Source organism: Salvia splendens, chromosome 7 (assembly GCF_004379255.2).
Source record: "Salvia splendens isolate huo1 chromosome 7, SspV2, whole genome shotgun sequence".
Taxonomy (NCBI): domain Eukaryota; kingdom Viridiplantae; phylum Streptophyta; class Magnoliopsida; order Lamiales; family Lamiaceae; genus Salvia; species Salvia splendens.
Window position 1 is genome coordinate 8754194 of NC_056038.1, and position 12725 is coordinate 8766918.

The window sequence follows — 12725 nt, forward strand, 5'->3', positions numbered from 1 at the left end:
TATAAAGTATATTTAATACTCACTTTGTCCTAACTAAGTTGAGTTATTCATTTTTTGACAAAATACAAAACTTCGAATCACCCTTACTTTATTCTATGTTTCTACTTTATTCTCTCTTTTCTCTTCTACTTTATTCATATCTCCTATTTTATGTTATCTACATTTATTTCATTTTACACAATTTCTTAATCTATGTGCGCAATAGAATTACCCCAACTTAATTGGGACAAGGGGAGTACATAAATATTTTAATAAGAAAAAATTATTTAATTAATTATTTTATATTATAAATTATTGATAAAGTGTTGTGGGATTAATGTGAAATGTATGTAGGTATAATTGAAAAAGTATAAAAGTATGTGAATATGGAATATTCTTTCGGATTGAGTTTGATGTAAATGAGTGGGATAAAATTATTTTTTGTTGTGACATATACTCATAAATGAGCTTGAGGTTAACCAATATGGTTGGCATGGTGGTCCAGCACCTCATCCTTTAGAGTGTCTCCAATAGGAAGGCCGCCGCGGCGCGCTATTGCTATGGACGAGGGAATCGCGGCGGGGTGGGGAGGAAAGAAGGTCGCAGGAAGGGACAGTGGGGTCTTGGCCGCGGCGGTCTATTGCACCGCGGCGGCGGCCGCGGCGCGCTATTGCTGTGGACGAGGGAGTCGCGGCGGGGTGGGGAGGAAAGGAGGTCGCAGGAAGGGACAGTGGGGTCTGGGCCTCGGCGGTCTATTGCACTGCACCGACTCATTTCTTTTTTAAAAAAAAATTTATTTCTTAATTTATTTCTATAAATTAACACATTTCTCTCATTATTTTTACACCATTCCAATCTTTGCTCTAAAATTTTATTCCACTTTCAAAAAAATGGATATCAACGATTATCAACAATTGATCAATGATGCGTTTGATGCGGTGGTTGAAGAGGTGGAGCGGGAAGCTGAGGAGGAAGCGGAGCGGAAGAAGGCGGCGGCGGTCCCTCTTCTGATCCATCGTCATCGGAAAATCCGACGTGACCATGCCGAGGCTAACCAGCGGCTGATGGATGACTACTTTGATGAAAACCTCCGTTATCCGCCAGAGCTTTTCCATCAGCGTTTCAGAATGTCGCAACGGCTCTTCCTCCATTTCTTGTTATTTTTTCCTCTTTCTTGCATGTTTTCCTCTTCATGCCTTCATTAAATAGCCTTCAAACCTAATGCTCCATCCCTGCCAAAAAGTATCTTCTTATACAAATATTCAACTAAATAGGGTGAAAAGTGATCAGATCTGATGGACGAAAACTAACCTATCATTTTTCTAAGACAAGAAGATTTGAGAAGTTTGCAAATAACAGTATCGAAAAGGTATTCATGTTGATCCAAAAGCTACTCTTTGTTTTTAATGTTAAACATGTTGTGAAAGCCATCTGCGTTCTGTTTCATGCTTCGTGAAAGCCATCGAAACATTGCGGAAAACAACATAAAAATGAAATCATCGTAGAGACATTATATGTGTATTACTCGAATGCTACAATGGCTTGATTATTCTATGCTACATATGAAATATAATCAAACACATTAAATTCTTGATATTTTCCTTTCTTAATTCAACTCTAATTATGGATGATATCACTATGATTTTTCAATCGATTCTTGCCTGGATTCCTTGATTTCTCTTAATTTATTTCTCCATTCTAACACTCCCTCTCAAGTTGGGTACCGAACTTTTCGATATTTAACTTCCACGATCTTCAGTTAGATAAATAGTTTATACTTATATTTAGGAGTCATTCAATTTTGATTGAATTTTAAGCTTGTATATCATGGAGCTTCTTCAATTCATCATTGATAGTTTAGATTTATTGTCATGACCGCCCTGTCTAAGGTTAATAAATGCGGGCAGTCGCAACTGATGGGACTTTTAAAAAAAAGGAATTTTCTAGGGTTTCAATAAAGAGTTTGACCCAAAGTTTAATATCCGAATAATATAGGAAAAAATCAGAGTAATGCTTAACATTTAAATCAAAGGTCAACAGTTATCATAATTAATAATCCAAGAGTAAATGGTGTTCAAAACATAGTTGTGAAAAATAGTATTATCTCAGCGGAAGCATTCAAGAGAAAGAGTGACATCATGTGTGAAGACATGTCGACCCTCGAAGTCCAAAATAAAAACCAACAAGACTTTCAGGTTCAACTCAACACCAACCAAAGCTCGCCGCCGCTCAACCTGCACATAAGGAAAACACATGCAGGGCTAGTACTATAAAATACTCAATGGACTTATGCCGAAAACACAGTTATCAAAATATTTATCATGCCATCATCAAGTAACCATCGGAGTTTTTGCTTTAGAAAGGTCCGAGACACCAAAGTATTTCATCATTCAAAATCACGGCCGTGCAGCCAATTTCCCTCAGATGTCAACCATATCTGCACATACATGACATAGACTGTGCCACAATCCAAGTCACTAGACCGGCAAATCCATAAGATGGCACACGGTCTACCATAGGTATACATTAATCCAAGTAGGGTTTGCGGTCTCATAAGGATCCGAATTTGATTTAAATAATACATGGCAAAATAAATTAAAAAGAGCAAGTCTAAGTTAATGGATCAATAAAAACAAATAAGTAAATAATAGAATTAAATACCAATGAACATATAATATTAAGAACAACCTAGCAATAACGGTGATTAAGGCCAGTAAAGTTTATCAAAAATGTTCTTAGAGCATCCACAACAAGTATAGGCTAGTAATAGCCTAGCAAAAAACTCATCCTGTCACATCATCATGCGCCTTTCCATAGCCTAGCAATAGGCTAACCAAACAACAGCCTAACAATAGGCTAGCAATAGCCTAGCCCAGCAAATAAATTGACAAATACGATTAATTCATTTTAATTGTTGGTGTTTATCAAATATTAAAAAAAATGAGGTGTAATGAATTGTAAATATAGAGTATAAACAAAAAAAATTAAAATAAATAAATTCTGCTAGCCTATCACTCATCGCGCAATAGGCGGCAAGCAATCGGCTAGCCGGTTAGTCCACGCCCTAGCGATCTAGGTCGTTGGTTTTCCGTCCGTCAGGCTAGCCTAACCCAATAGCGGATTAGCCGAGCGCCCTAGCTGCACGCTGGTGGCTAGCGTGAGGCTAGGGCGTCGGCTAGTCCGCTACTGTGGATGCTTTTAAAAAAATTAAGTTATGAGGGTTCGAACCTGGATCTGTGTTTGAACAAAATTGAGACTCTTTCCACAAGGCTACAAACGATAATTGCCGATTGAGGTACCAATATAGCATTAAACTTAAAGATTTTATGGGTACAGTTGTGCCATTTGTTCCTGTGTGCGCATCCGCCATCCGCCACACTAATGCATATCGATTCGAGATTAAACATATAGCCTTGAAAAAAACATAACCAAAGTTGCCCAATTCAGATTTATAGTCAAGTTGAAGCAAATTCATATAGGTTCGTCTGTGTATCGATACAAGTAGACAGTGAGCACTGAAAACCTCGATTCCTATTTTCTGCATGGGTTTAGGAAAGCAATTCTCGCACGATTGATTGAACAAAATCATACTCCTATCTATCAATCATGGATAAGCATGACAAAATCAAGAAATTTATAAATGAGCAGTAATTTGTATCGAATTCGTTTGGAAAAACTCAAAATCAATCAGATTATTATAGGGTACAATCTTCCATACCATAACTCAAAATATAAATTAAGTAATAATAACGAGAAATAAATGTCATTTAAATCAAGAATTTCTCTAAGTTTTTTTTTTCAAATTATGAATAATTATGTCAATTATTTTATACAATTAAAGGTTTCATTCACTTCTTATTCAAATTTTATTATAAAATCTATATATAAAAGAATAAATTTGTTTAAGGCTCATATTTTTTAAAACTCAAAGCCAAGTCAACTTAAGCCAATATGGCAGACAGTTGGATTGAGAAAGACTATCTATCAAATTCTATTGGAATTTTCTAATAAGAAACAATATTAAGAAAACAAAATCATTGCAATCGTGGAAACGGGTAAACAAGTTTGCAATTAACTGAAATTGAAGTTTGCGAAAGAAACCTAACAAAAGTAGAATAAAAAACTCCAAAATCCGTGCAAATTGAAAGTCTCATCGCTAATTAATTATTAAGAACAAAAAATGATAAAAAAAAAAAGAAGACGTTGGATCAATTCGGTGGCGGGAAAAAGATCTCTTCCGCCTTCCTCTTTGAGCTAAACTTCTCCTCCACATCCGCCGGAACATTAAAAGACGCCCTCAACACCTCCGGCGATAGAGCCTTCCACACCGAAGTCCTTCCCGCCAGATGCGTGAAAATAGGGCTGCAAACCAACCAACCAATCAATCCGGATTCAAAATCAACATTCACAGAGTTAATAATAATAATAATAATAATAATAATAATAATAATAATAATAATAATAATAATAATAATAATAATAATAATAATAATAATAATAATAATAATTGTGTGAGTTGATAGTTGATGTGCGATGCCAAAAATTTTGGATAACCTTTAAATTTATATTCATCTGCATATTAAAAGAAATACTACTATAATAATAAAGGTAAAATGAGGTTACTAACTTTGGAGTGGTGATAATGGAGAACCAGTCCATGCCATCGGGGTCTGAAATCTTGGAGACGACGAAAAACCTAGGAACGATAAAGAGGTCGCCGGCCTTGATGGTGATCTCGAGCACGCGCTTGCCGTCGACTCCGACGACCTGGACGCGGCCGCTGCCCCTAACAATGTAGGTGACCTGCAGCGCCGAGTCGCAGGAGAAGCCAGGGGAGCACATGGCTCCCCCGTTGAGCATCACGAGGTCGGCTCCGAGGCCGACCTCCCCGACAAGGGGCAGGTTCTTGGTGTTGAGCACCACGACCTTGCCTCCGCCCTTGATGTCAACATCAAGGGGCGCCTCAATGCAGTTGAGCGCCATTCCGGTGTAGTGATCCTTCTTTGGTTCAGGCATCTTGGCATCAGCGGGAAGCTTCACGATGCCCTTTCCCGACTGGCTGCCGACAAGGGTCTTGACGGTGGCCTCGTCCAGATCCCAGGCACGGCCCACGAACTCGGTGGAGAAGCCGGTGAAGATGCCGTTGGGGCCGGTGAGGAACATGTCCGTGAAGCAGCCGGCCTTGTGAGCGGTCTTGGTGTCGCCGAGGAAGAGGATGCCCAGCTCGGTATCCTCCTTGTTGTACCACCACGTCGTCACGCCGAAGGGGAGGGCGATGGCGTCGCCCTTCTTGATCGCCAGCACTTTCTCCTCCTTCTCCGGCAGGATGATCCCGGCAACTCCGCTGCCTTTTTTTTAATGAATAGAATAACACAATATCCAAACGTTTTATGCGACCTTTAAATTTATGTTCATTTATCAATTCAAAAAATGAATAATACCTTGAAGAACGTAGGCAACCTTGGCGGAATCGGAGTAGCGGGGCAGGGCGAAGCCGTTCTTCTCGAGGAAGAGCTTGGCGGCGCCGATGTTGCCCTCTTTGAGCATGGGGAGCTCACCGGGGCACCACGCGTGGTAGGCGCCACCATCTCCGCCGTAGATCTTCTTGGCCAACTTGGGTGTCAAATCGATCTCCATTGTTTGTGATGTAAAGGTAGAAACACAAGTGATGATTTGGAATTGTTGATTGAACGAATATATGGTTGATAAGTGGGGGTATATATATATAGGGGGATTTGAGCTTTTCAAACTACCGGTGTCAATGCATATCCATTAAATATAATTAGAGTACGCGTATTTTTCGATTTCATTGTAGAATAAGCCAAACAATTTTTTTGTTTTCAGCCAGCGATATAGATCAATCCTTATGGATGTTAATTAATTCAGATCATCTTGGATATTGTTTAATTAGTATGAAGATATATTATACGAGTTCAAAGAATTAACAGATAAAATTAGATCACATATGGCTATTTGTATCTTATACATACTACTACTATACAAGTATATTTAATTCATGTGGATTGAGCTTTTTGCAATATTAAAAGTGAAGATTAAACGTAAATTACTTTGCTAAGATAAACTTATCGGATTTTTTTTGTGTCAAACTTACAAAAGTATTATATTTATTTATCTTTTGGATACTTATTTGGTGGTTTTAAAAGAAAAAAATATACTATCATCTCAAACAAGAACAAAAGATATACTAGTATAATTTGCTTTTGTCATCCAACCAAGAAACTGCATTGGATAATTACAAGTTTGAGCCTAAATATCCCGGTTCTTAGCTACATTTAATTTAAGTACTAGATTTATCAATTAAATCAAATCCAAACCAAGTCCACTAACTTTAAGCCTAAAGCCCCAAATTGGCCCATGAGCACGAACCTGATCAGATTTTATAAAAGAATAAAGTCCAATTTTGGTCTCTTATATTTGCCCTAAAATTCTTTTTAGTCTTATACAACATATTGTTTTGGTAGATTTTGGTCCTAAATCTGAAAACACATTTTGGATAATGGTGTAGTTAGTGTAATATTTTTGGTGTTCACACACGAATTTGTATACGTGACGAAACAGTAGTAGATTTGTTGTCAAGTTTGTCAGTTTGCCATTTCTCACGCATTCATGTGGCTCCAAATCTCCGTACGTAATTGCAGTGGATAACACTAGACAATAATCAGAGGCCTCTGATTTTGCTCACACATAATATATTCAACCAATCTTAAAAGAAAAAAATAAAGTAGCGAAACTGAATAAGCTGCAGCAACATGGATTGCATTGCTCTTCAGCAATCATCGTTCCCTCACATCTTCATCACCTCCAAATCCCCACTCTCAACTCACAATCACCTCGCACCGATCCCGCCTCATAAAACTGCAGCTCCACCGTGTAAGCTTGCAGCACTTGGATCATCAGACACCTTCTCATCAAATGAAGAATCTATCCCTCCTCCCTTCGGAACTTTGGAAGCCCAAATTACTCAAGAAACCATTGATTTCTTCGTGAGCGATGCAGAGGGCGATCCTGACTGTCCATCTCCCGGCTACTCTCCCATTGACCAAGCTCTTTCTGCATTGCGCCAACAAAAGGTTTGATTTTCCGATTTTGTGATGCAACTTTTGTGACTCATCTTGTGCTGATTATTTGGTGTGGGAATTTTGTTTCAAGTTTGTGCTTGTTGTAGATGATTATGATGGTGATGATCATGTTGAAGGAAACCTTGTCATGGCGGCCTCTCATGTGAGCTCTGAGGCGGTCGCTTTCATGGTGAGGAACGGTTCGGGTATAATCTCAGTCGGCATGAAGGAAGAGGACCTTCAGAGGCTAGACCTCCCTTTGATGTCCCCTCAAAATGAAGATAATTCCTCTGCTCCTTCCTTCACTGTCACTGTGGTATAATTAATATATGTCTAGTCTTTCTCATTTTTAATGAGTTATTGCCATCTTATTGCTTATGACTTTAAGTAGATATTAAACACTTTTAGGAACATTGTGATTATATAGGATGCTAGAGTTGGAACATCTACTGGAGTGTCGGCTTCAGATAGGGCAAAAACAGTGCTTGCTCTGTCCTCTCCTGAGTCGAGGCCGGGGGATTTCAGAAGGCCGGGCCATGTATTCCCTCTCAAGTATAGGAAGGGGGGCGTTCTAAGTAGAGTTGGCCACACTGAAGCTTCTGTTGATTTGGTAACACTAGCTGGTTTGCAGCCGGTCTCAGTTCTATCGGCCGTAGTTGATTCAGATGATGGTTCCATGGCGTCGATTGCCACTTTGAGAAAGTTGGCCTTGGATTATGACATTCCAATTGTTTCAATCACTGATCTCATAAGGTAATGTATGCTCTCAATGTTGAGAAATGTTAGTTATCCAATGCTGCTTGTGACTTGATGATGAAATATTTGGATATCAGGTATAGGAGAAAGAGGGAAAAGCTTGTTGAAAGGACTGCAGTTTCGCGTTTGCCAACTAAATGGGGCTTGTTTGCGGTTCACAGTTATCGTTCAAAACTGGATGGGATAGAACATATAGCGCTTGTGAAGGTATAAAACAAGCATTCTCTTATCAAGAGAAAGAGTGTTATAGGTGAAAGTAAGTTTGAAGTTTTATGGTTTTGTTGATTCAGGGAGACATAGGGAATGGACAGGATGTTCTTGTGAGGGTTCATTCGGAGTGTTTGACAGGTGACATTTTTGGATCAAGGCGATGCGACTGTGGCAATCAATTGGAACTGGCAATGCAGTTGATAGAGCAAGCCGGTAGAGGCGTTGTAGTGTATCTACGAGGGCACGAGGGGCGTGGGATAGGGCTTGGTCACAAGCTTCAGGCCTACAACTTGCAGGATCAAGGCCATGACACAGTTGAAGCAAACCTCGAGCTTGGTTTTGCAGCTGATGCGCGCGAATATGGGATAGGCGCCCAGGTATCTTTCAAGCCTAAATTATTCATTTGATCACTTTTTTTGCAAGGAATAGGCTCACACTGAAAGTGGTTTTTTTGTGCTCTTAATCAGATGCTACGAGACGTTGGAGTTCATACCATGCGCCTGATGACGAACAATCCGGCCAAATTTACTGGTCTCAAGGGCTACGGTCTGGCAGTTGTGGGGCGTGTTCCTGTGCTGACCCCCATCACAGAGGATAACATGCGGTATTTGGAGACGAAACGCGTGAAGATGGGTCATGTTTATGGATCTGATGTACAAGGGCCACTGTCTGACTTCATCAAATCAACTACTGATAAACAAGATCCAACAGAGGGAAACAACAAAAACTGAAGATATCCTGCATGTGACCATGTATCCATTCACATTTTTGAACTACACCATGTATCCACTAATCAATATGCAAATTCATTCTTACATTGTATGAAATGGGAAAACACTATTGATTCAAATCTCATTGCACACTTTCCAACTAAGACTATCCTACAAAAACCACACCAGAATCAACCCTTTTGTAACTCTTAACAAATGGCCTTATGCTGTTACTCGTTGTGAAGGATCACGTCGTTCTTGGTAATGCTCTGATGTCTGTCGATGGAAGTCCTCCCTATTCAGAGCCTCCAGATAGATGTTGATGTTGATTGATGATTCACAAGGCGTATTGGGCTGGCATACATAAGATCTGCAGAGAGGGCAGCTGGAATGAGTCTGAAACCAAGTATCAATGCATGAGACATGAAACACATGAGAGCAAACAGGCAGATGCTTCACCCACTCCTCTTGTTCGAATTCACCCAAACAAACTGCACACACCGAATTCCTAGGATTCAACTCTCCATCTTTCAACTTCTTGATCTGAGTAATGGGAAGGGAGTGCATGACATAGGAGTCCAGACCCCTGCTCTGGAGCTGGGAGGAGAAGTCCTCAAGATGCTGATTAAGGCGCCTCCGTTGCTCTGGATTTCGCGATAAGCCTATTACACGAAATGTGGCGCAGTTCCTTTCCAGTATCTTGTAGTAACTGAATAGCAGGAAGATGCTGCAAACGAGGCCAACGATGCCGATAACCTCAGGATCCCACTTTGCAGAATCGGCGCCCACGGGAGACTCTGTTGGGGATGGAGACATGCTATTGCTATCCAATCAAATAAAAACCCAGGTTCAAAAGGAACTTGTCCTTCAGATAATCTCTCAACTGTTTCTCTTTGTGAGTATCAAAACTTAAGATCAAAATAAAATGTAGGCTGTAAGCTAGTGATGATAACAAAGAAGAAACAATTTCCAAATGGAAATACCAAGAAAAGGCCTTAGACAACTAACCTATCACACTGTTCTCTTCTTCTGTGTTATCGGATTCCCCTTTTATCCAATTGCATATAGTATTATAATAAAGACAGTAAAACATATACTCCAATCTTGCTTCTGATATTTGAGGTTCACACCATTTTTTATACATAAAAACAAAAGACACCAGTCTCCATGCTGCACACTAAATAAGTTAGTACTACAACATTATTTTGAATAAAAAAAATCAGTGTTACAAATACAAAGACTACATAAAGCAGCTAATGTAATACTTATTGCACATCCATAAGAGTTCAATTATTCTTTAAGCATGTTTAATGTTTATAGAGAGAAAAACAAAACTACTTCCTTATTGGCATAAAAATTGATTGAAGAAGTGAAAGCGAGTTGTTTTGTGATTTATCCACTGAATAATAATGTTAGGAGCAATGCTTGTATGTTGTGTGGTCAGCTGCTAACAAAGTTGGTTTCTCCGTATTTAATCTTCAAACTTCTAACTTATTCCTAATGTGACACTTTGTAGGACAACTAATAACAACTTGGTGCTAAACAAGGAGAGAGAAACGATGTGAAAAAAATCTTTGGAAATAATGAAATACAAGTAGAAATTTTGAAGTTTTTAGTTTCACAAAACAAGAACATCAAGTGCATAATTTTGTTGTATCGAACAAGTATTGACATTATTAACATTTCATATTATTATTATTATTAGCTAGGCATCACAAATAAATACTAAAACATAGTATCACGCAAAAACACAAAACAAGAACATCAAGTGCAGAATTTATTTTTAATATATTATTATAAGTTGTTCATTTGTGTATTAATATAAAAAATAAAACAAATTTTTTGTATTAAAAAATGAATTTTTATGATTTTTACATTAAATTAAAGATTTTTTATGACCTTTAATTTAAGATCTATATTTAATATTTTCTCATTACTCAAATTCATAATACTCCCGCCACAAGTAAAATTCATGACCTTTTTGCTTTCATTTTTTTTCCATTACTCAAATTCGTGACCTTTTAACTTCTACAAAAAATAGAGAGTGCGCCAAAGAGGCTGCTCAAAAAACTTTTAACACAAAGAAATAATCAAATTGAGGAGCACAAAGAAAACATGAAGGCAGCAAACTTCATGAATCCAAAAATCCTATTTAAAGTCACATCAACTACAAGGAAGCAAAGGCAGCATCAACTACAAGGAAGAGGCAATGGCGAAAATAGGGATTACAACATACCTGATGCTAGTGATGTGCACAAGCATGATTTTCTCCACTGCCCCGGCGCAATGCCAAGGCGACTTCCAAGGTCTCATCCAGCAATGCTCCAGATTCGTCCAGCAACCGGGCCCTCAACAGGCCCCGTCTCAGGGCTGCTGCTGCAACATCATTAGGAACGTCGATCTGCCATGCGTCTGCCAGCATGTCAATAGCCAAGTTGAGAAGATATTCAGCATGCAAAAGGCAGCTTTTGTTTCTGCATCGTGTGGCAAGCCACTAGCTCGTGGAACCAAATGTGGAAGTAAGACAATATATTAATACTATCTTTTTTTAACATTCATTCAATATTATTATATGTGCTTTGAGCTTTTCTAACTGTCTCTTGTTTTGCAGCCTATACTGTTCCATAAGAAATTGCAACTATTGATAGGCTGGAAGAAGAAGCGCTGCCCTTTGATATTTATAATAAAGCAGAGTTATTTGTTTTAGTTTTATGTAATAAGGGTTTGTTCAAAATTCTATATATACTGAAATTTTATCCACAAACTAAAGATGTTTGAGCTTAATTTTGTGGCTCTTTGGGTGGAGAAATTCCCATTATAGATCCTCTGTTAAGGACTGTCCTCCTTAACGTCGATTTCCACACAAAATCAAGAAACGAGATGTCGTCGTTGTCGAGCGCCCAACGTTGGGTCGTGACTTGGACGGCAAAAAAAGGAGCGGTTGAGCGCGAGATCAGCCTCGTCGGCAACCTTAGGAGATGTTTCTTGTTTACTACTCACTTGAGCCAAAAGAATGATAATTTCATATATTGATTGAATGAATAAAAAAGATAACAGTCTATCCTATTTATCATGCTACTGACTTAATGAACAAAAAAACAAAGATATAGAAAAAGATATGCTAAATCCCTATAATATCTAAACTAAATAATAATAATAGAGGTTCGTATCAACTCCCCCACGGTTAAAATCCACCTTGTCCTCAAGGTGGGAACCACGAAGCAAAAAGGAGAGTTGAAAGCAGAAGCTTCGGCGAGGCAACTCCTCCTGGATCAAACACACACCGAACAGATGAACGTCTCCCTTCTTCACTTCCACAAAAAATCAACAAAGGAGACCCAACTTTGTCGGAAAAAATTCCTTGCCAAATCGAAAAGCTTGTCCATGCCTCCCAGAATGCCCAAGCATGGGATGTCATTACTCGGAGGGATCAACCTTGCATCTTTGTCGAGCGATGTTGATCCATGATTCATACTTGGAACATCACCGACATTCAAATCCATATAGACACAAGCAATTACGGGCAAATCGGTGTAAGCACCATCTCCTTTCTTGCCCCAACAATTTACAACAACATTTTTGGATGACACTTGAACAACATTGAGTGAGGCGATTATCTTCTCCACTTCACCAATAGAACCATCCTCCTCTTTATCTTCTAGCAATGTCTCCTCCTTTTCACCAATCTTCTCATCATATACCCCAACGAGCACTTGCGGTGGCTCACTGTCGTTCTTGACAATCCCTTTGTTCTTGAGAAACTCTCCAGGGGACTCGTTGTTTTGAACATCAAGAGGAGCACCATCATTGTGAACATCGGTAATGTCATGTGGAACATCATCACCGAATACTATCGTGGGAGTATTATCAGTTTTCTCTTCGGCTAAATTCTCATCTTGAATGTTCTCCTCAAACTCTTCCCCATCATCCGCATAACAGAGAATGCGTTGTTTCTACACATGTCCCATCACCCATTTCTCGGGACAGTACC

General features: G+C 39.0%; 4 protein-coding genes across 5 annotated transcripts; 2 read left to right on the forward strand and 2 right to left on the reverse strand.

Annotated features, from left to right (window-relative positions):
* Nucleotides 1-4029: 4029 nt before the first annotated feature.
* Nucleotides 4030-5652, reverse strand: LOC121740886 (glutelin type-D 1-like). Its single transcript, XM_042133535.1, has 3 exons — nucleotides 5421-5652; nucleotides 4607-5327; nucleotides 4030-4341 (listed from the first exon to the last, which is right to left on the reverse strand). The coding sequence occupies exons 1-3, from the start codon at nucleotides 5614-5616 to the stop codon at nucleotides 4188-4190; spliced, it is 1071 nt and encodes a 356-aa protein (XP_041989469.1). The 5' UTR covers nucleotides 5617-5652; the 3' UTR covers nucleotides 4030-4187.
* A 1042-nt stretch (nucleotides 5653-6694) lies between these two features.
* Nucleotides 6695-8898, forward strand: LOC121742244 (monofunctional riboflavin biosynthesis protein RIBA 3, chloroplastic-like). Of its 2 annotated transcripts, none has more exons than XM_042135330.1 (6): nucleotides 6695-7070; nucleotides 7150-7374; nucleotides 7486-7811; nucleotides 7892-8021; nucleotides 8105-8401; nucleotides 8492-8898. In XM_042135330.1, exons 1-6 carry the CDS (start codon nucleotides 6750-6752, stop codon nucleotides 8753-8755), a joined length of 1563 nt encoding a protein of 520 aa, XP_041991264.1. In that variant the 5' UTR covers nucleotides 6695-6749; the 3' UTR covers nucleotides 8756-8898. The 2 variants fall into 2 exon arrangements, with proteins under 2 accessions (XP_041991264.1, XP_041991265.1); XM_042135331.1 differs by having other exon boundaries at nucleotides 6931-7070; nucleotides 7166-7374.
* A 58-nt stretch (nucleotides 8899-8956) lies between these two features.
* LOC121810357 (RING-H2 finger protein ATL16-like) lies at nucleotides 8957-9550 on the reverse strand. Its single transcript, XM_042211149.1, has one exon. It carries the CDS (start codon nucleotides 9548-9550, stop codon nucleotides 8957-8959), a length of 594 nt encoding a protein of 197 aa, XP_042067083.1.
* Nucleotides 9551-10930: 1380 nt separating this feature from the next.
* LOC121741302 lies at nucleotides 10931-11625 on the forward strand. The gene is made up of 2 exons (XM_042134019.1): nucleotides 10931-11253; nucleotides 11346-11625. The coding sequence occupies exons 1-2, from the start codon at nucleotides 10944-10946 to the stop codon at nucleotides 11360-11362; spliced, it is 327 nt and encodes a 108-aa protein (XP_041989953.1). The 5' UTR covers nucleotides 10931-10943; the 3' UTR covers nucleotides 11363-11625.
* The last annotated feature ends 1100 nt before the right edge of the window (nucleotides 11626-12725 follow it).

Coding starts and splice junctions, on each gene's coding strand:
- LOC121740886 (XM_042133535.1), bottom strand. CDS start 5,616: ATGGAGATCGATTTGACACCCAAGTTGGCCAAGAAGATCTACGGCGGA. Junction 5,328..5,420: donor GGTTGCCTACGTTCTTCAAG/GTATTATTCATT, acceptor ATTAAAAAAAAG/GCAGCGGAGTTGCCGGGATC. Junction 4,342..4,606: donor TCCATTATCACCACTCCAAA/GTTAGTAACCTC, acceptor GTTGGTTTGCAG/CCCTATTTTCACGCATCTGG.
- LOC121742244 (XM_042135330.1), top strand. CDS start 6,750: ATGGATTGCATTGCTCTTCAGCAATCATCGTTCCCTCACATCTTCATC. Junction 7,812..7,891: donor TCAATCACTGATCTCATAAG/GTAATGTATGCT, acceptor TTTGGATATCAG/GTATAGGAGAAAGAGGGAAA. Junction 8,022..8,104: donor AACATATAGCGCTTGTGAAG/GTATAAAACAAG, acceptor TTGTTGATTCAG/GGAGACATAGGGAATGGACA.
- LOC121810357 (XM_042211149.1), bottom strand. CDS start 9,550: ATGTCTCCATCCCCAACAGAGTCTCCCGTGGGCGCCGATTCTGCAAAG.
- LOC121741302 (XM_042134019.1), top strand. CDS start 10,944: ATGGCGAAAATAGGGATTACAACATACCTGATGCTAGTGATGTGCACA.